Source organism: Mastigoproctus giganteus, chromosome 8 (assembly GCF_048544385.1).
Source record: "Mastigoproctus giganteus isolate SK-2022 chromosome 8, ASM4854438v1, whole genome shotgun sequence".
In the NCBI taxonomy this organism is placed as follows: domain Eukaryota; kingdom Metazoa; phylum Arthropoda; class Arachnida; order Uropygi; family Thelyphonidae; genus Mastigoproctus; species Mastigoproctus giganteus.
The window spans coordinates 25,716,475-25,742,617 of NC_143582.1; the positions used below are offsets into that span (position 1 = coordinate 25,716,475).

The following is a 26,143-nucleotide window of genomic DNA, read 5'->3' on the forward strand; positions in this document are numbered from 1 at the left end:
CTCACAATTCATGGGAGAGAGCAGCAAGAGCAGTGCCAGGCTCATTTCCCCATTATGTTCATCAGTTAATTCACAGGGATCTCCAAGTGGTGATGAAGGGTATGCTGTCTTTGGATGTGAAGAAAGAAGGCTTTTCCATGTGCACACTGTCTGGACCAACGTAGAGTATTCCTTACTGGGAGCAACTGGGGCAGTTTCATTTCTGTCTAGACAGTTGATTCATTGTAACTCTTTGTCAAAGGATGGTAGCGACACTTCTCTAGGAGTTGCCAATCCCAATTTTAGTTAAGCAGTTTGGTGATTTGCAGATGCATCTGACAGTTCACAGTTGGCATCTCCGTAGCCAGGTGGGCAGGAGCAGCAGTGCGTAGCACACGCTTCTTGATTAGTCCGGGGTTCGAGCCCGTGCCCACCAAATACAGAGGATGTGGAAAGGTCAGGGAATGACCACCGCATATCCCGGAGCAATATGGCCTTAGTTGCTAATGCTCCTAAAAAAAACCAAATAACAAATAGTTCAGTCTATGGAGTGTGTGGGGACAAGTATCCCACATCTATATCATCGGTTGACAGCATATCGTCGGCATCAATGTCCTGGATTCGTCTGAGCATCTGATATGGTAGGAAACAATCTGATAAGTGGAGGTGTGAATGAAGAGGGCAAATAGTTGGGTGGCTCGGAGCTGGGCAGGTGCAATCCTCCAGCCAGAAAGATCCCAGAATGAAGGAGACGTGATTAGACCAGCCAACATCTTTACCGTGATTACCAGTCTTTTTTTTCATCAGTGAGAGAAGGCAGCCTGGGGATTCCCATGGCCTGGGCCATTTCAGTTGTATGAACATGGGGTGGTAACTTATGCTTGTAGGTTAGCCATTTGAGAAGCTAATACTCTGCTGCCCAGATAGGTTTTCTGATCATAGGTGCTGCTAATGCCCAGATTTCAGCTGCATAAAGCAGTGTGGAGTATATAATGGTCCTGATATATTTTGTTGCTGTGACCCTGTCTGAGAGATAATGCAGATGTTGCTTCGCTTGCCATTTCAGATGTGCCGCACAACTGATGAGTTTGTCAATGTGCTGGTTGAATCTCAGTTTTGTGTCAAAGACAACCCCCAAATCTAAATGATATGGAACGGCTGGAATGGACACTCTACTGATGTTGGGTGAGATGGTTGTTGTTTCTTTCTTCAGAGAATAGAGTATGCACTTAGACTTTGCTGGGTTTATGTTGAGGCCAAATTGTTTAAGGTAGTTTACAAGTGTGACTTGTATATCATAGTGAAAGCCTTTCCATTATCATCTTCTCTAGAAGATATAACTCTAGATGAATTGGTATTAGTTATTATTAGTGGTAAATGATGCAAGGAAGCAAGCTTATACAGCATCATCAAAAAATAAAAAATAAAATATAATAATCCTCCCACGTCACCTGTCCATTCCTTGTAATAATTTTTCTAGTTCTTCCTTGAATTTATTCAAAATACTCCTTGCTGCAACACCAGATGGAAGTTTGTTCCAACAGTCAACTACCCACTAGCTGAATGTAACCATCCTTCCACAATTTAAGTTTGTCCCCTTATGTGTATTTTCTGAGCCAGAGTAAGGTTTCTATCAGTAATTAGCTTATTCAATCCATTGAGTAATCTAAATCCATCTCTGCCTTAAAAACCTCAATCAAATCTCCTTGCAGATGTCCATTTTCACGACATTGCAATTTATAGAACTGAAGTATTTCTTGGTAAGAGAATCCTTTTGTTCCAATCACTAATCTCATTTCTTTTCTCTGCACCCATTCCCTCATCCACATCCTTCTTAAAATGAGGCTTCCATACCCACATGCAGGATTCTAGACGTAGCCTAATCATCACCTTATACAATGGGATAATCACCTCCTTATTTCTGCTAGCAAATCCTTGTATATCATTGACAAACCCTATGAGCTGTCCTAGCAACCCATCTGTGCTGCTCAGAAAAATTCATATCTGACTGCACAATTATGCCTAAGTCTTTTTGTTCTCTGCTGCCCTCAGTGTTGTATCACAACATTGGTTTGTTATTCTTGGATTATGCAGTGCCTTCCATTTGTCAATGTTAAACTTCAGGTGCCACTTCTTAGCCCATCTGCCTAATTTTTCTAGTTCCTGTTGCAGTAGCATACCCTTATTACTGTCATTAACCACCCTGTCAACTTTTGTATCATCTGCAAACGTTAGATATTAAGCCTGATATGCCTTCATCAATATCATTAATAAATATTGAAAACAACAGTGGGCCCTTCACTGAATCCTGGGGGACTTCACCAATAACATTATTCTAAGAAAAGCAGTGCTCATTGATAACCATTCTCTGTCTTGAAGAAAATAAGATATAGACTTAAAATTTCAGCCAAGTTAAATGAACCTCATTTGAACTTAAACAAAATATGAACAATCTCAGTTAATTGGATCTAAGTTGGAAGACTTAGATCCAATTAACAGTATTAGTATTACTCTATTTTTTATTATTAGTGGGATATCAGTATTACTCTTTAAAGAACATAAAAAAGAGTATTACTCTTTTTTATGTTCTTTAAAGGTTAGATTGATTGTATTTCTATAACTGTGATTGTGACAGTTGCAAGGGATTGTTAGAATTACTTTTTGGGGAGGGAGAATTACTTTATGGTTGCATAAACCATATGAATAGTTGATGTTGAAAGAAAGGGAACAAGTAGTCTCACACTACATGCCAGGGTTGTTAAGGACACTAATGACAATACGCTGCTGCAACAGGATCTAGAAAAGTTGAGCAGATGGGCTGAGAGGTGGCAAATGAAGTTTAACATTGACAAATGCAAAGTACTACATATGGGAAGCAGTAACCCCAGAGTAACATATCAACCCTGTGGTACTACACTGACAGTGGTAGAGAACGAAAAGGACCTGGGGGTAATTGTGCAGGCAGATATAAAGGTTTCTGAGCAGTGCAGACAGATTGCAAGAGTAGCTCATAGTGTCTTGTCAATGATATACAGAAATATTTCTAGCAAGGATAAGGAGGTGATTCTTCAAATAGGCCTCTGGGGTTGGGTATATTCATACTATGATTTTTTAGTGTTTCTCACCAACCATTGAAGTAAAAACGAAAGACGAAAAACCAAATTCTCAAAATTTTAATATTTACAATAAATTTATTTACAGACAAAACAAAATACCATATTACTGATGATAGCAATTTTAAAATAAGACAACTGTGATATACAGTAAATATACAAGGTGATAATACAGATACCAAATTTAAAATACAATAAAATATACTAGGTTAAAAGCGCTAAAATACTAACTGAAGCTTTCAAAGGCTTCTGCCTTCTTTCTCAACAGTGGGAAAGAAGGCTTCTGCCTTCTTTCTCGACTTCTGAAGGCAGAAGGCAAAGGCTTCTGCCTTCTTTCTCAACAGTGGGAAAGAAGGCAGAAGCCTTTGAAAGCTTCAGTTAGTATTTTAGCACTTTTAACCTAGTATATTTTATTGTATTTTAAATTTGGTATCTGTATTATCACCTTGTATATCACAGTTGTCTTATTTTAAAATTGCTATCATCAGTAATATGGTATTTTGTTTTGTCTGTAAATAAATTTATTGTAAATATTAAAATTTTAAGAATTTGGTTTTTTGTCTTTCGTTTTTACTTCCATGGTTGGTGAGAAACACTAAAAAATCATAGTAAGGAGGTGATTATAAGGCAATGGTCGGGCCACACCTTGAGTACTGTAAACAGGTCTGGAGGCCTTGTTTTAAGAAGGATGTAGAGCTGTTGGAATGAGTACAGAGAAGGGCAACAAGATTAGTGAATGGAACAAAGGGTTGCTCTTACAAAGAAAGGCTTAAGTTTTTCAAACTACAGTGTCTGGAGACTAGGCACCTGCGAGGTGATTTGATTGAGGTGTATAAAGCCTTGAATGGTTTGAGTATGCTCAATGCTGATGGGATTCTTCCTGTTGCTCAGAATAATAACCTGAGAGGCATAAATTCAAATTGAGGAAAGACGGATGTAGAATAGATGTGCGGAAGATTGCCTTTAGCCAGTGGGTAGTTGGTTGGTAGAACAGACTTCCATCCTTTGTTGTGGAAGTTGATAGCCTAAATAAATTTAAGGCTGAGCTGGACAGGTATTTGGAATGAAAGGAGGGATGAAATGGAAGTTTTTTTTTTTTTTTTGGCTGATGCTGCATAAGCTTGCTTTCTTGCATCATATGCCTCTGCTAATATTTATGAATATATAATCAGAACAAAATGACTGTGGATAGGTAGATGAAGAATAAGCTTTAATTGAGATGCTTAGTGTTATTTTGCTTGTTTATTATGTAGAGAGGATGGCAAGAACTTTCAGGATATAGAATAGATATTATTTCATGCAATAATTTTTGCACTAGAATGAACATATGGAAAACTGCAGAAAAACAATTTTTCTTTAACTTTTTTTAAATTGACAGAATAATTATTGAGGGATATTTTTCTTCCTTTGACATTTATATTAATACTATTATTAATACTTACATCATATTCAATGCAGAAACTAATCTTTTACTAAGTGCTTTACTTTATACATAAGATATTAATGAAGTATACTAAAAGACCATATTGGCACTAAAAACACCCACAATGAATGATAAAATTTCTAATTAGTTTATTAAAATTTCGAATTTGATTGCTAGAATGTTAGAATTTTTCCTTGTAAATAATGCTAGATGTTAGATTTTTTTTTTCTTGTAAATAATGTTGATTTGTTCTTCTGTTCTCTTGAATAGTTTCAGCTTTAATAGTAATAAAATAATTTTGTTTTAAATTATTCACTTTCTAGGAAGGAGGCAAATGTAATGCATCGTCTAGCTCAGATTGCATACTATGTAGTTAGTCGAATTGGTATATTTCAGAATTGGCCATCATATTACTGTCAGAAAATACGGCCACATAATAAGAAGCACTGTACAGTTGGAGGAGTTAAAGCTGACATTGGTATGACACTACAAACAGGTGTTGTAAGAGTTAACTGCGTTGATTGCCTTGATAGGACAAATACAGCTCAGTTTGCCCTTGGAAAATGTGCCCTTGCTTTTCAGGTATTAATGTTAAATTGAGCAGTACTGATATTTAAAATAATTTTCATATACTGAGTGGTCAGTTTATTAGCTGTAGTTACCTAATTGTGTAGTGTGTAATTAACTGTAGTTACTTCAGAACAGCCTCAAGTGGTCAGAACAGGAACTCCATGAGGTAACAAAAGCATTCCACAGGAATGCTGAGCCATACAGAATAATAATGAATCCAGAGGCCTCTTCAATCATATGCTTTAGATGTATCTGGATCCATTTCTAAACAATCTATGCCTTGTGACATGGTGCATTATCCTGCTGGAAATAACCATTTATTTCCAAGTGGATAAACTGTGAGCGTGAGGGGATGCACCTGGTTAGCAGCAGTGATCAAGTAGGCCGTGGTATTCAGATGTTGATCTGTTATAATGGGAACCTAAAGTGTCCCGTGAAAACACTCTCCACACCATCAACTTTCACCACCAGCATGTAGTGTTGTCGCCATACTCTGTTCCTGCCTATCATGTAACAGCTGGAACTGGGGTTTGTTGGTCCAGATGACTCTTTTCTGTGTCCATTGTTGTCCTCTTGTTGCTTATTTGTAGCTGACAAGAGAACTTGGCAACTTTTTCTGCTGTTCTATCCCCATCCATTACTGAATCCAATATATTTTACATTCTGATGTAACCCACTACACACTAATTGTTGTACTGCACTCTAAATTTCTCCATTTGTAAGGCCTATCAGTTAGACTGCATGATTTTTTTTTTATCTCTGTTAGCCTCTCACATCAATAAGCAGTCTCCAGCCATAGGACTGCCATTGGCTGATGTTTGTTTTGGCTTTTGGACTATTCCTGGTACATTCTAGACACTGTTGTGCTTGAACATCCAAGAAGTATGTACACCCTAGATCAGTGCCATGCAGACATTTTCAACACTTGATTCCTAGCTTTATTGGCAGACCCTAAAATAAATATTTTGTTTTATTGCTCTCAGTGATAAACCATTGTGATCAACAAACAAAAATGTTTCGAACTCACTTTCAAAATTTACCCTTCCATGTTTAACACAGATTTAAGAACTAAAATTAAAAATCAATTTGCCTCTTTATCTGTACGTGGTCTTGTTTGATTGTTGTCTCGGCTTCCAGAAATGCTAGAGAGAAAAAAAAAAAAAAAAGAAGATTTCTGATAACTTACCTTTCAGAATTAGTGTGGTGGATAAGCATATATCTTTTTTTGTTATATCATTCATTCATGAAGTATGTAATGAATGGAAGTCCACCTTATGGAACCCCATGAACTTGTGTCCATAGGCCACAGTTTGTATTCCACTGCTCTAGACACTTGTTTGTAACACCTCAACAGTGTCAGTGATACTGCATTAGCACATATGATGCTGACTATCATACTCTGTCAGTTACAAGTTGCACTTTGGCCCATTCATTCACTGAACTGTGTGCATACATGCCTACACACACTGTCCCTTGATGTCAAACTTATAACCTGGTCATGTGTCAGACACATGACAGAGTGATTGATTACTTGGATAACGGTGTACCTGATAAACTGGCCACCCACTGCATATAGTTTTATTGCAGTCTGTTATATTATATTACAACATTGTGTATAATTTTATATATGGTGAACTATTCGTGCTTAATTAGCAGTCTCTTACAGACAGTGAAAAATATTTGTATAATTTTTAAACTTCCATGACCAAATGAAAAGTAAGGATTATGTTTTTGCTGTTCAACATAATATTTATTTAATGTACTATTTCTTCAAAAAAAAAAATCTTAAATTTGTTTACATAGGCAGGCTGTGGCTACATGATTTTTCATCCCCTAAACAGAAAACTGTCTCCACAGAACATATGCAATTTCTCTGTTCCAATATTAGCATCTTATGCTCTAGTTGCCTCTGCTGGTTTACTTATTCTGAGCAATCCAACCCAGTAATCCATCCTTATGACCAGATAAGATAACATATTTGTCCAACATACAATTTGAATTAATATAATAATAAAAGATATACAATATATATACACAAGATGTTGTCTGACCAATCATCTGTATAGTGGGGTAATTGCTTTTTTATCTTTATCGACAAATTCCTGTAGTATCTGGTGTGTTGTTCTAGCACCCTTACTACATTGTTGAAAAACTTTGTGTCATATTGTATTCAAACTCCAGTTCCTTTTCATCTTCAGCAGTATTGAGTGCACTTACCTGCCCAGTTGATAATTTAACTTGGGATTACTGTAACACAGATGCAGAACCTTGCATTTACTAGCATTAAAGCTTAATTGCCATTTTGGACCAACTGTACAGGATTGCATGTGAAATGCTGACAGGTTTAAATGTTTTCTAAGAAACTCGCATATTTATTAATTGTTACAAACATCATGAATTTTCAAGCTCAGATTCTTGAAAAATATTCTTAGGAAGATGGTGCATTTTAGCTGCAGTAGCTCTTGTGCCAAGAATTCTTAAATCAAATCAAGTCTTAGGAAGATATATTGAACATTTTACCACTGAAGTCGTACATCAATGTTTTGTAATAATGGTATGATGACACAACTGAACACGCATGGCTTTCAAGTCTACAACTGTAGCAGGTTTACTGTGGAACTTCTCATTCAAGAAACCCACAAGAAAAAGTCATGGGTTGAAGTGTAGACTCAAAGGTAGCCAAAAATACCCACAGTCATGACAAAAAAAAAAAAAAAAAAACACATTAGCTGTATGCAGCATGGTGCTGTCTTATATAAACCATAGGGTGTCCACAGAAAGCTAGGTTGCCATGAGCTGCAATAGAAAGTCATTCTGAAGCATATATGGTACTAATATGAGTTAACAGTTTTGTGGGGGAAGAGTCCAATTAAATCACGACATAACAGGACTGTCCACATGATCACTTTCCTTCAATGGCTAATTTTCTTATGAAGCTGGGTTCTGTTCGGTTGAAAATTATCATCCTCTGAAATCTTCCTCTGTTGTGTAATTGCTACCTTTATCCCCTATGCCCAAGTGGCATCTTGGTCCTCTTTGCTTGCCAGTTTCAGAAAGTTTATGCAGTACTGTGATCTTGTATGGATCAATTTCAAATCTAATTGAAGCAGCAATATTTGAACAGAATGCAAGATATTCTAAATTTATAAACTCCTTTTTCTTTTTGACTTTCCTAGAATATGCTGCATTGTAACTTGGAGGACTTCAACATTTTCTGGGGAATTAACACTGGTCATACGGGGTTGTTTTGGTTTTTTCATACTTATCGCAGAGTTTTTTTCATACTTATCACAGTATCACATTTCTTGCAGGTGCCCAATTAATTTCAAAAAACTCTGTTTCTGCTCAGTTGTGAGGTGCAACTTCTCTTCCATTTTGAATACTGATGAGAGCACATAGGATTCATGAGCACATAAAGTGTTGTGACTTATACTGCTCTCTAGAAAATCTTCCAGGAACTACTGCAGATTACTGCTAACTTTAAGAACACATTCAAGTAATAGTTCAGTTTTATACAAATGTGCCACCACTATAATTTGTCTTTAGCATCATACTCTGGCTCTTATTGTTTATAAACATCAAAGGTCTTAACACAGAACCATGACAGGCCCCACTTGTAACTACTCTGCCTTCTACCAGTTAACTATCCCTTTGTCCACTGCAGCAGCCTGTCTCCAATGCTGCACTTCTCCCACTTATGAACAAGCATTCATGTGTCACTGTCAAAAGCCTTTAATAAAATGCAAATAAATTATGTTAAATTATATTATAATAAAGTAACAAAGGAAATGGATGCAAGGCTATTCCGTGCATCCATTTCCTTTGTGAATATCTCATAATACCTTACCAAATTGGCCAGATAAGATCTTTCCCTTAAAAAAAAAAAAACTGCCTTGTGACTCTCTTATAATATTACAACTATCAAGTTATAAAGAATATAATGGAGGCATAGTCTCCCTTAATTTTTTCTCAGTTTGCAGAATGAGCATCACTTGGTGCACTTACTTTATGCTGTTGTGCAGCGTCTCACCATACAAAAAAAAAAAAATTAACATTGTAATCATTAAACATGTGATTTTTTATGTGAATTTGAAAATAAGCAAATTAATAACAGATAATTATATAAATAAATTTTTATATCTTTAAAAATAATTAGTAATATAATAAATATATTAATTGTATTATATTTAAGTAATTAAATATATTAATATGTATTTAAATGATATAATATATTTTAATTATAGAAATAAATTGATAAATAAAATTTAATCTGTTAGATTAAATAGATTTTACAAATAAAATTAGCTTTGTGAAAACTTCTTAACAGTTTTAACAAATTTTAAAAACTATAGAGTGAACATTCAGAAAACAATCTTTATGCATTTCCCACACGTTGTTTACTGATGGTAAGGTAACTCAGTCTGTTATCAGTGAAAGTTAAGAGATATATTTTCCCCAAAAATAATTTCTTTGATTTGTTTGTGTTGTGGTTCATCCAAGGCTTTCTAACACGTTTCTTAACAGATGTAAAGAATAATTTCTATGCCAGTAATAGAAATATGCAAACCCTTCATGAGATGGAGTCCCTGCTAGACTGGGACCAAATTGTAACCATATTGAGCTACATCCCAGAATGTAGTGCATGCTCAAAAAATTTAGTGCACATCATTTCCAAAACCACTGCCATGCAGGTGCACAGCTTAGAGGGAATCCTGAATTCAGATAACCCCCACTACATCCTTAATCATACATTTCATAAATTTTTTCTGCCACAGAAGTTAGGCTTTTTTTTTTATTATTATTATTATTAGCCATATGGTGCAAGGAAGCCTGAGCTTATGCTGCACCAGCCAAAAAAAAAAAAAAATTTCTGAACTACCTCAAGAGAGAGAGAGAGAGAGAGAGAGAGAGAGAAAAGGGAATCACCAAGGAAGAGAAGAATGATGATATCCAGCTCAGGACCCTGGGTGTGCCAAGCCCATACTCGCCAGATACTGGTCTATAGTTGCTAAAGTCACTCATAATCTCTCTTTGTGTAAGGAAGAGATATTTTCCAAATTAATTATTTCTGATCTTTTGAAATGTCACCTGAAACTGAGAATACTTCCATTATTATAGATAAGAGTTTAGTGACCTCCTGTTTTAATATTGTTATTCTGATTGTGTTTTTTGTTGTTCTAATTATAATAAGCTGTCAGGTCAATCTCATAGCTGCTGATTTTCCTCTGAGTTCTTTTTGGGAATCAGTTGAAGTATTTTCTTCTACAAGAATAAAATAATTGTAAACAAACACCGTCCTGCATGTAAGTTTTGTTCCAACTAAGAAAACAGTATAATAAATTCAAGAGTAGATAAGTCATAGAAGAGGGAGGTGTAAATTTACTCAGTGTTTATTAACAATGTGAAGCAGGAAAAAGATATAGGGTAATAGTAACAGTAATAGGTGCATAATGTAGAAAATTATACTAAAAATGACTTCACTGAATATGAGATATGTTGAGATTTATGAGGACCTTATACTTTTCTGAGAGTACTATATGCTATTGTTGATTAAGAATTTTTTTTCAAACATAACAGCACATAGCAAGAAAGTGTGCACGTCATACTTTCTTGCTATGTGCTGTCAATCATTATATCACAGAGGTATAATGGTTGCAGTACAGTTATAGGTCTATTAGAAATACCAATGATTTTTCCAGAAATAAACTATTTCATACACTTTGTACACCATGATAAATAATTTTAATAAACAAGCATTTATATTGGTGTGCAAGGTGTGTGAATAGTTTATTTCTGGATGGATAACACCTGCAAAGAAAACATTTCACTTAAAGTCAGGATTAAAACCAATTTCTGTGGATGTCCAGCTGGAGGATTTGCTTGCGAGGATTTGGAAGGAATATCGAAGAACTTTGATATTCCTTCCAAATGCTGTTTCTTTCTTTAGCATAAATTTGGAACCTTGTATCTTTGTAGAGAGTCAGGCTACAAATTTAGGCAGCTTTCCTGATTATCTTGGTATCCATATACAGTACTTATATTATTACAGATGTTAAAGTGTGTTGTTACCCAGGGTGCTGAAATAGCTTGGAATGGCACTCTTCATATGGTTCCCATATGATGAAGAGTGCCATATGGCAGGCCAACTTTTATTTCGAAACATGTTCTACCCCAGGGGCTCACATCTGGTAAGTATGGGCTTGTAAAACCCAAGGTCTGAGCTGGTTATCTTTCTTGCTTTCTTGGTGATTCCCTTCTACCCCCCCCCCCCACCCTCCCTCTCTCTCTGGCTGGTGCAGCATAAGCCTCAGACTTCCTTGCACCAGATGGCTAATAATAATAAAAGTTGAGCATGAGCGTGAGAAATCCTGAATCACCAGTCTTGGTCAGTATCTTTACAGTAATGTTCAAATCCAGTGCTATCAATCAGTTCAACCTAAAACCAAGTATTACGACATCTACCATTTCTAGATGTCGTAATAATTAGATATTTTTCTTCACTCAATCAGTATAAAGCTTACAGTTATCAGAAAATCCTATAATTTTTCTAACCTTCCTCTCAACAAAAAATTCTACATAAGTTCACTTGTAGATTCTGGAGAATTGGTAAGTTATATGCCGATCTCAGCTGCAACTTATATCTCTAAAACATATTTGAGAAAAGAGGTTATCCAATTCCTTTTGCTAAGTGAATTATGAAGGGAACTATTAATCATCAGTTTCAACAATTATTTTATTGCCAATGTCAACACATTTCCGGGGAAAATAATGGAGTCACTGGTTAAAGAAGCATTGCAGGATCATCTAGACAAGACTGCAGTAATAGTTCAGGCACAGTATGGGTTTGTTAAGGGGAGATCTTGTCTGACCAATTTGATTGAATACTATGATGTGGTCACAGAGGAACTGGATGCAAAAAATAATTTTGATATCATATACTTGGATTTCAGGAAATTTTTGATACTGTTTCACATGGAACACTACTGTACAAATTGAAGTGCACCTGGAAGACTGCTGTACAAATGTATGGCATTAAGGGCAAGTTGCTGCAATAGATAAAGGGGTGGTTGAGTGGAAGACAACAGAGAGTGGTAATCAATGGACACTGCTCTTCTTGGAATAATGTTATTATTTAAGTCCCCCAGGGTTCGGTGCTGGGCCCATTGTTGTTTTGTATATTTATCAATGATATCGATGAAGGTATATCAGACTTATTGTCCAAGTTTTCAGATGATACCAAGGTTTGCAGGGTTGTTAATGACAGTAAAGACAGTATACTACTGCAACAGGATCTAGAAAAGTTAGGCAGATGTGCTGAGAAGTGGAAATTGAAGTTTAACATTGACAAATGCAAAGTATTGCATGTGAGTAGCAGTAACCCAAGAGAAACGTATCAACTGTGTGGTATTATACTCAGGGAAGGGTAGAATGAACTGTCTGCACTGCTCTCTGAGCAGTGCAGACAGGCTGCCAGAGTAGGTCATTGAGTCTTGTCAATGATATATAGGAATTTTGCTAGCAGGGACAGGGTAGTGATTATCCTGTTATACAAGGCAATGGTCAGGCCACACCTAGAGTACTGTGTACAGGTCTGGAGGCCTCATTTTAGGAAGGATGTAGAGTTGCTAAAACAAGTACAAAGAAGGGCAAGAAGATTGGTGAGAAGAACAAAGGGGTGCTCTTACCAAGAAAGGCTTAAGTTCTGCAAGTTGCAGAGTGTTGACTAGGCACCTACGAGGTGATCTGATCGAGGTGTATAAGGCCTTGAATGATATGTGTAGGCTCAGTGCTGATGGGATTCTTCCACTTGCTCAGATTATGAACTTGAGGGGGCATAAATTCAAATCGAGGAAAGACAGTTGTAGAATATATGTGTGGAGGTTTGCCTTTAGCCAGTGGGTAGTTGATTGCTAGAACAGATTTCCATCTGTTGTCGTGGAAGTGATAGCTTAAATAAATTTAAGGCTGAACAAGGCAAACATTTGGAGTGACTGGATAGGTGAAATGGGAAGGTTTTTTTCTTTTTTTTGATGATGCTGTATAAGCTTGCTTTCTTGCTTCATATGCCTCAGGTATAATTCATATGCTAATTTCTCCCCCATTCTCAGTTCCATCTGCCCTTCAAAAATGAACAGTTTAAAAGTAGATAAAGTTGTTTTCATAATAGTAAATCTTATACTTAATTCCCAAGGAGTTGGTCAGTGGTATTTTCTTTCCCCTCTCCCAAACTAAAAAAAAAAAAAACTTAGTTGAACATAAGAAAAGTTTCTACCAGAATAACTCCAAGAATTTTTCGTCAGGAGTAAAAACAGTAAAGAATTGAAAGATGTTTTTATCTTTGAAACAGTTCAAGAAGATAGGTTGTTTTTAAAGAAAATTTTGACAGGTCACAAAATATCACAAATTTTCAAAGGAATCCTCATAACTGAGAAAGCATGCAAACTAAAATCAGAAATCAAAACAGCAATTTGTTTCTGTGATAACCAGTAAAACCAGCAAAACCAGTAAATAACCATTGTTTATTTGGAATTCATCCCTAATGATCAGAAAGTTTATCAGACTTATTTGAGATATCAGAAATGATTAAGTGATTCTGTGCAATGCAAAAGGACGTTTAGCTCACAATGCACATTTTGTAAGCCAATTTTTTTGGCAAAAAAGATGTTCAGCTTGATACTTATTCACCAAATTTTGTATCCTGTGACTTTTCTATTTCTGAACACGAATATCTCAATAAGAAAGATTTTCAAAAGCAAATATGATAGGAAATCTTGATGAGTATTTCAAAAGAAATATTTTAAAAATATTTTTAGTAGTTGGCAGTATTGTTATTGTCCTGTGGAAACTAATTTGATTAAAATTAAGATCATTAATGTATACCAGTAAATTATACATATTATACAATGTCTCATTTCTATGGCTAGACCTACTGTGCCTATAGCTACTTTTACATATTTTTTTATTATATGTACTAATGCAATGAATTACACTGGTGGGCCATGTCATTTGTTGATTTCTAGTGGAATAAAATGCATCTTTTACCATATGAAAAAAGCATCTGCCAATTATGCTTCTCTGACATTTTGTATGCAAATTGCATAATTTTTTGAAAAAAGACACATTTATGGTATACAGATACACTTTTACTAACTTGTTTAAATTTTATGTCCATTATTTTGGTAATCCTGTGCAATATGTTATTTCAGTTAATTTTTATATTTATTTTTTTTTAGTTCTATGCACTTGGAATTTTAGAGAGTCCATCACTGGAATTTGATACGGACAGTGTAAGGTAGGTGCCTATATCTTAAAAATTTGCATCTTTTAATCAGGTCATGAGATTAATATACATGTCTTTCTCTTCTAAAATGCATTCAAAACCAAAAACACATTAGAAATAACAGAAAATGTTTCATGTTAAAAATTATAATAGAGAAGTTCTTGAATTAATTCTTTTTTACTTCTAAAAAAATATATTGTGAAGAGGAAGAAATTCATAAATCTGGGCAGATTTATGAACTGTTATTTATGCAACATATTTTCTGTAGAGTTTTTTTTTTTTTTGAATCTGTGGAACACTTGAATATTGAATAAGATTGGCTGAGCTTCTATATCTAAGAGCAACTCTCAAATGGGTTGGGGCAAAAGTTCTGTATTTTAAATGTTTAATCACTTGTACCATGATTAACCGAATTATGTGAATTGCTTGTGTATATTTTAACCGTATTCCTCTCCTCTTTGGTCCAGTGGACCCAGTTCAAAGTTCAAATAATAAATTCTATAATTTTTACTCTATGGACACAGCTGAAATTTGCTATAGCTAAAGCCAGAACTGTTTTCTTCGATTTTCCCACTTCAATTTTCAAAAATTTCTATTGAATTTCACGCAACGACAAAAATGTGACATCAAGTGTGCATTTTTTTAGGCCTTTTTCAGTTATTTTTCTAACCCCCACCATAACTATCCTAGGGCTTATGAAACACGATACTTGATTCATTTGTTTGTTTTGGAGTGGGAGTTTCTGTTCACAGAGTGAAATTGTTTACTTGGAGTGCAGCGTGAAAACCTTCACTTCGCAATTGCATCATTTCTCCGTACAGCTATAACGAGAAGGCAAAAAAAAACACAAATGCAAGCTACTATTAGTTGCCATAAGAAGCAATAAAGCGAAACAGTAGTAACAATTGTTTCTGAAAGGCGAAAAGATCATATTTCCTTTCTTCAATGTGTATTGCACATAGGAAATTCATCTATTGGAAACGGGAAAAACTGGTGTAAAACTGATAACACTGCAGTGCACATTTGATAAAAAAGTTTGCTCTGTTGTAATTGTTTTTAGGGAACAATATCGGAACAGCAGTTTCCTGGATGTATATTTGATCTTCTAATGAAATTTCAAGAAAATATTTCTATTTATAGCTGCGTTATAAACTTCGAAAACTGGTGTGTAAAAGAAGAAAAAAAAATCATCCTTCATGAATAACGGATTGTTTCTTGAAGTGTGTATTCTTCACAAAACTGCAATATTTTCGAACAATACAAAGCTATCGGATTACAGCTAATGGGCTGCTCAAAAAGTATTGTTAGAAAATATTTGCTTGGTATGCTTTGATGTCATCACAAAGGGAGAAACTCTGTTTTAGTACAGAAGCCAAATAAATTCACCATCCATGGTCATATGCTATGTTCTGAGCTGCAATAAAAAGATAAACTCCACTGAAAAATAGTTTTACTCCCTATCTCTTCTTTTGTTTTACTGTGGTTTTTGGCAGATGTGCAATTTCACACAATCAAGCCGGTGACTGCTAAATGCGGTGCAGTTTCTTGTATTCTCTCTCTATCTTGGGATCTCCTCTGACTTGGGATCTCCTCTGATCTCCTCTGGTCGTCCCGGCGTATAAACAAAAATTTGTTTGTCAGAATGCTGTCCACCAGTGGCACCAATTATCAACTCTTTCACTGTCATTCTAATGTACATTGTGTTCAGATAATCCACTTTGGAAAAATTTGAAAGTGCCACATCAATTAGGAGCAAAAACCGTTTCCCCCAACATAACAAATTACTTTAGGTACAATAAAGGACGACTACTGATGATTTTACTAACTGGAAGGAAGTATCCACAATAAAACATCTGTACAAGGCAAAAACATGCGGTCACTTGAAAGAAAGTAACCATAGTCATTTGCATTCAAAGATAAGTTATACAGCGATGTTTGAAATTTATAACGCAGTTCACTCACTAATATTTCCAGAGGGATTATTGCAAAATATTGTTCCTGAAAACAATTACAAAAAAGCAAAGTGGTTTTTTACGAAATGTGCACCAGACAAAAATCAGACTTATTAGAACTTCAGCATCCAAGGATGAAGCTGACTTACAGCTATAATGCAAAATATTGTTCTGTAAAACAGTTACAGTAAAGTAAAGTGATTTTTTTATGAAATGTCCACGGGGCCAAAATTAGACTTATTAGAACTTCAGCATCCAAGGACGAAGCTGACTTACAGCTATAATGCAAAATATTTTTCCCTAAAACAATTACTGTAAAGCTAAATGGTTTTTTTTATCAAATGCACACCGCACAAAAAATCAGGCCTATCCAAACTTAGGCATCCTATGATGAAGCTCACTTATTAGAAATTTAGCATCTGTTGTGAAACTGAATACAATAAAGAAATAGACTCATTAGAACTTCCACATTCACGATGAAGCTGACTTATTAGAACTTCAGCATGATGGCTGGTGAGTTTGACATGAATAAGGTGACAATATGTAAAATTTTTCATGAAGATTTAGGGAAAAGGAAGGTCTGCAAAATTTCTGCCACACAGCCTCACAGATGAGGAGAAGCAAAAGAGTGTCGTCATGTGAACACTTCATCCAGACTTGTCAGGATAATCCTAATTTTGTTAACTGTATTGTCACTGGAAATATGTGGTGGATGTTTCAGTATGACCCAGAGGTGAAGCTTCACAGCATGCAGTGGACTTCAAAATCGTTACCAATACCCAAAATGTTTCGTTTACAAAAGTCCATGGTCGAGACTATGCTGATCATGTTTTTTAAAAATAAGGGTGCTATTCATAAGGAATTTGCACCTGAAGGAGAGAGAGAGAGAGTCAATACTGCATTCTGTGTACAGGTGCTTCAAAGAGAGAAAGGCAGCTGGTTCTTGTTGCACAACTATGCCCCCACCCATTCTGTGCTTGTTGTGGAGACATTTCTGATAAAATATGACATTGTACAGATCAGTCATCTACCTGCTCTCTCAGTCTAGCACCAGTGGACTTCTTCCTCTTTTTCCAAGGTGAAAATGGCCCTTAAAGGAAAGAGAATTCAGGATGTTGAGAACATAGAGGAAAAGTGTAACTGCCAAATTGAACATCATCTCTTCCAATACTTTCACTGACTCTTTTCAGAACTTGTATAATATTGTGGTCCCCTGAGGAGAGGAGAGTGGAGATTCTGATACTTTAAACAAAGTTAAATTCCACAACATTTGTTCACTAAGCAGCAGACATTTGAATATTTTGAAGTGTCTGAATATCAATCTATCTGGTACTAAGAGGAGTGGAAGGAAGAATATTAATCTCATAAAAGCTTAATCATTTAAGAGCACCTTTTTGTCACTCTGTAGTGTAGAAGCTTGGGAAAGTTTTTATATAAATTAATATGAATTATCTTGAATGCTTTAATCATACAGTAGCTTAATGTCGTTAGTTTACATTATTACAGTTTTTAGCACAACCATTAGTTTACATTAATTCAATGTTAATATAAGCAAAACTATGAAAAAAGAGAAAGTAGTGCTAATAACTCTAGTACATCAGAGTCGTTAGTGAAAAGTCAGCTGTTTAATTTTGTTTTAGCAGAATAGCCCAGTATAATGTAGAGTTTACATATGGATGCAAAAAAAGGATACAGTATGCTTAGCTGAGAAAAACTGTATGTATATTTTGTTTATTTCTTTATGGAGGCATAATTTTCCAGATCTTGTAAAATGGCAAAGAAAGGTCATTTCCAAAAACGTCATGTGTGAAAAAAACTGTAAATATTGAAAATAGTAATTGTTGATATTCTGTAGTATTTTTAGAACGGTTTTAGAGTGGTTGGTTCTTTTAAAAGAGAAAAATAATCTTTATTAGTTGTTTCAAGGCAATGAGGTTTATGTTAAACCCAGAAATGCAGTTTAAAAATTATATGACTGTTTTGAGAAAAAATGTAAAGCAAGCAATTTACATTGAATTTATTTGTTTTTGGTTTGCACTTATTTTCTTTGAATGAAATTGCTGAAAAGAAATCATAAACTTGCTTTGTATGGCAAACAAGGCAGCATCTAATTAGCATTTGTTGCTGCCATTACTTGCCATAATGCATGTTTGTAATGTTCAGTGCATAAAATATTAATGTACAGTTATCTCATTTCCTTTGCAATGGTCTATTTGATTTGCTTGTTACTACACGATACTAACTTTAACATGATCTTTGACAAGAACTGGTGCATTATTAAAAAAGAAAGGGTAAAGAAGCACAAACAGTATCAGTTTTGTAGATTTGGTAAGGTAATTTGTTTATTCATTTGGCACAGGTATTGAAGTAAGGTAATTTCACATGAAAGAAACAGCTTAACTTTCCAAAAGAACATATGTCGCTTAGAGTAGAATAGTTGATTATAAGGAACTTTATAGGTAATTGCTGATTATGAGCATATTAGTTTCTGGAAGCGAGCATGAGTTTCTATAAGCTAAAGATATGGTATCTATTCAACTTTGTGTGAAGGTGTACTCTTTTTACCTGTTAAGTAAGTCTGATTATACCTGCTATAAAATGCTTGTCAGTTCATCATTCCTACTTAATGCTTTGCATTAAGTAGGGAAAACACTACTTAATGCTTTGCACGGATATTGAGTATAAAAATGCTGTATTACTTAATGGTGTGAGTTTTAGTGGGCTTTTGCTGACTTTGACAAATCAAAAAGATAACCTATTTTTATCTCTCTCTCTCTCTCTCATGCATGACACCCTAACAGTACAGCATATCTTTTATTAGAAATTCATTCATAATTAAATCAAGTCTATCCCTTTGCATGTTGAAGATATGATGATGTGACTTATATATATATATAATCTTTTTGCTTAGAATGCTAGAAGAGTTATACGAAGATCATGGTGACACTCTTGCTCTTCAGTATGGTGGTTCCCAACTTGTTCACCGCATAAAAACATACCGCAAAATTGCTCCCCTGTCTTCTCATTCCAGAGACATTGTACAAACTGTTTCACGTTATTACAGCAATACATTTTCAGGTAAGAAAGTTAATTTTTTGTTTGGCTCAGTGAAATCAATAAACATTTGCCTTTTCTGTTTTACTATAAAATAAACTGAACAGTATAATACTGTTCAGTTTGAAAATGTGTGAACATGATAAAATGTCAAATATGCATAACCAAGAATGTAACAATTTTTATTTCACTTGATTGTAAATTTTTATTACCAAATGCAATATCATGAAGACATATACTATGAGAAATTGCCTTTATAGTGCAAAATAAACCAAAGCAAGAAAAATACCCAGCAAGCACTTCCTGTGATTAATATGAAATGAGAAAAATAAAATAACATATAATAATAATCATAATAATGCAATATTTAAAAGCTACAAAAGGTGATATTGTTACATATAGATACTAATAATATTAAATATAACAATTTTCAGTGTTACTTTGTGATTATCAGATGATGTTGAGAAAAAGCTAAAAATTAGGATTCAGTGTTGAAATGTCTGGAATTTTACTCAGGTGTGATAAGTGGGAATATATGTCTTGAGCTTTGTCATTCAAACCCTGCATAGGGTACGTAAGACTCATGGGTAGAATTTTTCTCATTATGGCTTTGCAGTGCAGAGTCTGTTTTCATAAAGTTGCAATACACTTGCAGTAGAAAAGGTGCAAGATTATTTGCTAATGCTATTAAGGCTGTGGTAGCTGTTTCAGGAAGTTGATCACAAAGGGGAGGAATAAAGAGACCATAAACTTTGTTGAGGTTAAAAGCATAGATAGATTCAATTCTTTTGTTGTTTCAAACTGTGTTTATTTGGACATGGAATAATTTGCAAAATAGTGGGAGAAGTAAAAGGCCTACTAGGAACTTATAATACTGTGACAGAGGTAATCAAAAAGTTCTGATCTCAATATAGAAATAGCTAATAAACAACAATAAAAATAATTTTATTTCTCAACATAAATCCTGTGAAGTTCAATGAACTTTTTCCATTGATGCTGTAGCTCTCTTATCCCTTCCAAGATTAAAAATTTTACAAGGCACTGAAACCATTCATTACAGAAAGCATCACATCACATTACTGTCACCTTGAAATTTCTGCCCATGATCCGTTCATCTTCTAATTGAAGAAACAAAAGTCATTGGGGACCAGATTTGGTGAATAGGTTGTGATCAACAATTTCAAATCCAGCTTATTGACTGGCAGTCATTGCAACATGACATTTACAAATTGGTGGTGCATTTGCTCTGTTGGGGCAGCATATTGATGATGTAACCTTTCCTTCCTTTCTCTGTAATTTCCACATACAGTTTCTGAACTAAACTTTTATCATAACTGCCTGATATTGTTTGTTCATGCTCCTAGTTGTCAATTAGTAAAATTCCGTCAGCATTCCAAATGCTGGCAGGCCATGACCTGCAGACATTTGATTGAACACTAAATTTCTTTGCTAGAGAAGATCCCAGATGCCTCCAGTGTTTTGATTTTTCTCTGGGTTGTAATGATGAATCCAAGTCTCATCTACAGTAACAAATGATTACAAAAAGAGTCAGGATCCCTACTGAACTTTTTTAGGGGTGCATATAAGGGATTGGGCCATATTGGTTCAGGTATGAGGATGTTTCAGCTGTTTTGGACTTGGTTTGATTATTCATGATTATTAGTATCCTAATAATTATGAAGTCCATGACCTTGATGTTTTGAAAAGTATTGTAGGTATTTATGTGCTACCTATAGTTCTTTTGAAAGTTCAACTCTTGTTTCCATCTCATATACCATTAACATTTATGGAAGGAAGAAGTTGTATAGTGTATAAAAGTTGTATTTCATGTATAAAATACTGATATGGTTTGGTAATTGCCTTATGATATTCCAGTTAAAGAGGTCTTCAATTCTTAATTGATGATTCGCCCAAATAATGCTTCTAATACAGAGATGAGTTCTTTATTTGTTGATCTGTGAGATCTCCCATGCCTTACACTATCCTTTATGATGTTGCATTTTCAATGACAGCATGCCAGAGTATCACTGTCGCAGTAACATGAAAAAAATGTTTTGGTAATTCATTCCACGACCTCGGAAGTTGAAATTTTAGCTATATAACTCTCTAAAAGGTCATTTTTATAGTATAAATTGTATTAGTTACCAATTCAAATCATTAAAATGCACTATACTTTCATCGTTATCATGTGTTCTGTTATAAGAACCAATTTTGAACAGCTTTGTGATATTTTTCTAGAGCACATTTCTGGAGGTCATGACCATAAAACAATAAAATTAATTTGCATTTTGCGGTTTATTAAGCTTTTCTGTTACTGTAAGCAATTATAAACGGGTAGTAAACTCCATGTTATTGCATTTGCGAAAATACCGATAGCTGGAATTGTGTGGTTTTTTACATTATTATGGTGAAACGTGTTTCCCCTTTACTGAAATCTTCAATTGTATAAAAAACATAAATAAATTTTCAGAATCTTCTCTTTATTCCTTTTTTTTTTTTTAAGCTTCGTAAACTTGTTACTCCACGCAAATCGTGTTAGTTGCAATTTGTGCGTTCCGTTAAAAAATGCTTATGCATGCTATTGAAATTTATAAAGAAAAGAGAAGATTATCTTGGATACAAACGCCTCTTGAAGCAGTTCTGAAGAAGTCTCCTTGTGCAACAAACCAATGAGTGTCGAGCCAATAATGAGTGATCAACGAGTGTGCATTTAGTGGATGATGATGAAGAATAACATTCTTTAACATTTGTAAGTCATAAATCATTTCTTTATTATTATAATTTGCTTGATTTTTAATTTCTTTGGATAAATCAATCACTGTTTAAACATAAACTAATTAGCTAACTAATTTCATTGGTGAGAACGTAACCCCTATTTTTGGCATTGTCTATGGGGGAAAAAATTCCCGCTTTATGAGTTTTCGCTGTACGAGTGCGTGCCAGGATGAATTAACTAGTAAAGTTGGGAACTACCTGTAATAATGATGAAATTATTTTGGTGCTACTAGTTGAAATCACTGGCCGCTACTAATGATTACATCCATGTTTTTAGTATTTGTACCATTTAGTATCCTACCTTTCGATAGATTTTGCACCATAATCTTCAGTAATTATTTTATAGTTTCTGATTTATTCAACAAAAAGTAAAATTTTACTAGACCTTTGTTCAAACAGTGGCATTCTAAAAATGATAATACAAGGTTACTGTCACCACCAGATAAAAATAGAAACCTTTTATGCAATGCTATAAAAATGCCATCTACTATAAAAATTCTAGACCTTCTAGGTTAAAAAACAAAATCAAGTTTCCATTTTTGATGTTCAGATGTTTTTAACGATTCAGTTCTGGAACTTTTCGATCCTACTTTGTATATAATTTTTAGTTTTGCAAATGAGTTAAGTAGTTAAAATCAAAAGAAATCTGTTAATGGTGTCCTTGAATTAATTAAATTGAATTAAATTAGTCTGGAATTTCTCATGGCTGTAATTTACAGGAAATATGATTAAAGGGAACGTTTCATTCACAGATTACAGTAGAGGTAAATGAAGGAAGAACAAAACTTACTATAGTGAGTTTAGAGTTGAGTTGACAGATTTTGGCTAACTATTGCATGTAATCTAACTGGGTTAGAAGAAAGTAACAGAATTTTAGATGATTGTCAGTTGAATTTGTGTGGATGGGTGTAAAAATGAAAAGGACAGAACACTATAAATTACACAATTTTAGATACTTTTACAAAGATTGTTACTTTTATTTATCTTTTTCTATAGTTATATGATCATAAAATTTTCTTGTTTATCTATTTTAGATGCTGACAAACAGAATGCTATCAATCTGTTCCTTGGAGTATATAAAGCAGGTGAACATAATTGCCCTCTTTGGGATCTTCCAACTGATTATTATCTACATAATCCTGTAGCAGCAGGACAGCTCATCTGCCATAGAAATCTGTATGAAGATATTACCTTGAAATTTAATTTTTTATAATCAAATTTTAATTCTTCCTTCTATTTTTTCTCTGCTTTTGTGGTTTTTTTCCCTAAGTTTATCCATTATGTTATATTGTGATCCACCTTCACCAAAGACAATATTATACTACATTGTAATGTGGTATAAGTTTGTTTTGCATGCAGGTGGATATTTCACAGAAAACTCATATACAAAATTCTGACAATGAAACATTTAGAACAAACTTATACACTTCATATCCTAAATTTCTTTTGTTCTAATGTAAACAAACCCAATCCAAACTTAATTTTGTGTAGTGAAGTCTGCATAAGTTTCCAAGCAATTTAAAATCAAAGAGAGGATGTATACATGATACAGGCAGGAGTATTAAAGTGCAGTGACATAATGCTTTTAAGAAACAAAAACTAGACATACTTATACAGTTTATCTTGAGAAAATATTTTATACAGTGGATTCCGGTTATTTGGGCCACTGATTAATCAGGGCAACCGTTTATTTGGGGCAAATCTTAAAAAACAGAAACCAATCGAGAAAATAGCCTGGGTTTACTTCGCTTAATTGGGACAGCATGCTGCCATTTAATTGGGGCAGGAGACCGCAGCACTGAAGATTACCCAACAATTGTCTCTGAGTTTACCCTACAATTGTTTATTGTAGAAAATTGTCTACAATAAACGGACAGTAAACTCGATCTTATTGAATTTGCGATAATACCGACAGCTGGAATTCTGTGGGTTATTATGGTGAAATGCGTTTACACTTCCATGAAATCTTCAATCATATAAAAAAATTAATTTCAGATCTTCTCTTCATTCCTATTTTTAAAGCTTGGTAACTCGTTACTCCGTTCTCACTTGCACGTATCGTGTTACTTGCAATTTGTGTGTGCCGTGTTCTTTGTTATTGATTGCTTATCTTTTTACTGTTTTAAATTTTAACCCCACCCACAAATGTCAGTGAACAGAAATGTCAACTAGTTCGTATGTACATATTACAGTACGTATTAATTATTCTGATTATCACGTATATTCTTCCGATTTTCACGTATCGTTTAATTTTTTAATTGGTAAGGTAATAAAGAGTAAATTTGTGCTTAATATATCTTTGCTTTTATAGCCTGTGGATAATATTCCTCCTATTTTCTCTAATTAGAATCGCTGTTTAATAGAATTAAAATTCAATTCACAAACGTGATTGCAATGACCGGCGCTTACTACACATCGTATAGTAAACGGTACTTTACTATGTTGAGTTCGTCGTAACGTGATTTGATTGTACAGTAACTAATGGTAAAGGGGGGGGGTTTCATTGTATTTTTAACTATTTACGTGAAACTTCGGATAATTGGGGCAGCCGCTTAATCGGGCCAAAATGCACTAGTCCCGACGTGTCCCAAATAACCGGAATGGACTGTAATTTGAGCATAAAATAATACATAGTTATTTTATAAAATAATACATAGTGGAAGACACATAGTTATACTATGCTGTCTTCCACTTTTATATTATACAGGGTGTCTCAAAAATATTGGTACAAACGTTTAGGGGAGGTAGGTAACATCTAAAGGAATGTGAATCGCATAGGAACCCATAACCGGAAATGTCACAGGAAAGTAGTAGCAAAGGCACAAGAAGCAGAAATGACACAAGACAGTAATTAGTGGCAAACATTTATTTGACATAATATTAACAATGGAGTATGAGATGGATGCATTTCATGATGTTACAACAGATGCTCGAAGGTTCCACCATGAGACACGATGTATGCACGACACCAATGCAGCATGGATTGGCAGACATGGTCGAACACACCTGGAGTTTCTTTGACAGTAGCAGCCGTGCAGACGAGTCTCGCCACGAGATCCATTTCCATCTGCACAGGCGATTCATACCTGATAGATTTGAGGCCCCCCACAGAAAGAAATCAAGGCTCGATAAATCAGGTGAGCGTGGGGGGCCAGGCAACGGGTCCACCATGGCCAATCCATCGACACCCAAAACGCCTGTTCAAGTGATCACGAACACACCTTCCATAATAGGCAGGCGCCCTGTCATGTTGAAACCAAATGTTGCGTCTCGCATTTGCTGGAACATCGTCATGTAACCTTGGTAGAACTTGTTCAAGAAAGATACGATATTTAGCGGAGTTCATGCGGGATGGTAACAGGTATGGGCCGATTAAGCAGTCACCGACCATACCTGCCCACACATTTATTGTGTAGTGATGTTGAGCCGCATGGGGGCGCACACCGTGTGGGCCCTCTGCTAATCCATACACTAGGTGCATGTCTGCCAGCTCACAGTTCGTATATCGATGTATGCTCTTCGTGCGGTGACTACTGCTTGAATGTGTAAACCAGAAATTTTCCCTCTCGCGAACTGATGAACAGCGCTGTGTACCGACTTACGGTGACATTTCCAGTTATGGGTTCCTGTGCGATTCACATTCCTTTAGATGTTACCTACCTCCCCTAAACGTTTGTACCAATATTTTTGAGACACCCTGTATATAGTGAAAAACAAGTTAGTTATGGTATGCTCAATTTTTTCTTAAATTAATTGAATTTTTTTTTTCTTTTTTTCTTTTTCTGTTTTAATAGAGAGAAGTAAATTTAGTTATCTCCTTATCAACTAATTACTAAGATTACAACTTTATAGAACACTTAACAAAACTCTGTGGTTTTATGTTCCCTAAACTTAGTCATTCAATTTAATTAGAACTGTATAATATTTATCACTCTCGCCTCTGTATTCTTTTGTTTTTAAATTTCTCTGTGTACATATCTCTTCACAAGTTTCACCA

General features: G+C 34.8%; 1 protein-coding gene across 5 annotated transcripts in view; it reads left to right on the forward strand.

The window, feature by feature from the left end:
• Nucleotides 1–26,143, forward strand: part of FIG4 (polyphosphoinositide phosphatase FIG4) — a 150,290-nt gene that overhangs the window by 78,970 nt on the left and 45,177 nt on the right. For all 5 annotated transcript variants that reach the window (XM_090379237.1, XM_090379241.1, XM_090379239.1 and 2 more), the window contains 4 exons: nt 4,839–5,097; nt 14,319–14,377; nt 19,229–19,395; nt 23,181–23,322. In XM_090379237.1, the coding sequence (XP_090235363.1) occupies nt 4,839–5,097; nt 14,319–14,377; nt 19,229–19,395; nt 23,181–23,322 (627 nt within the window). The remainder of the gene's footprint in view (nt 1–4,838; nt 5,098–14,318; nt 14,378–19,228; nt 19,396–23,180; nt 23,323–26,143) is intronic.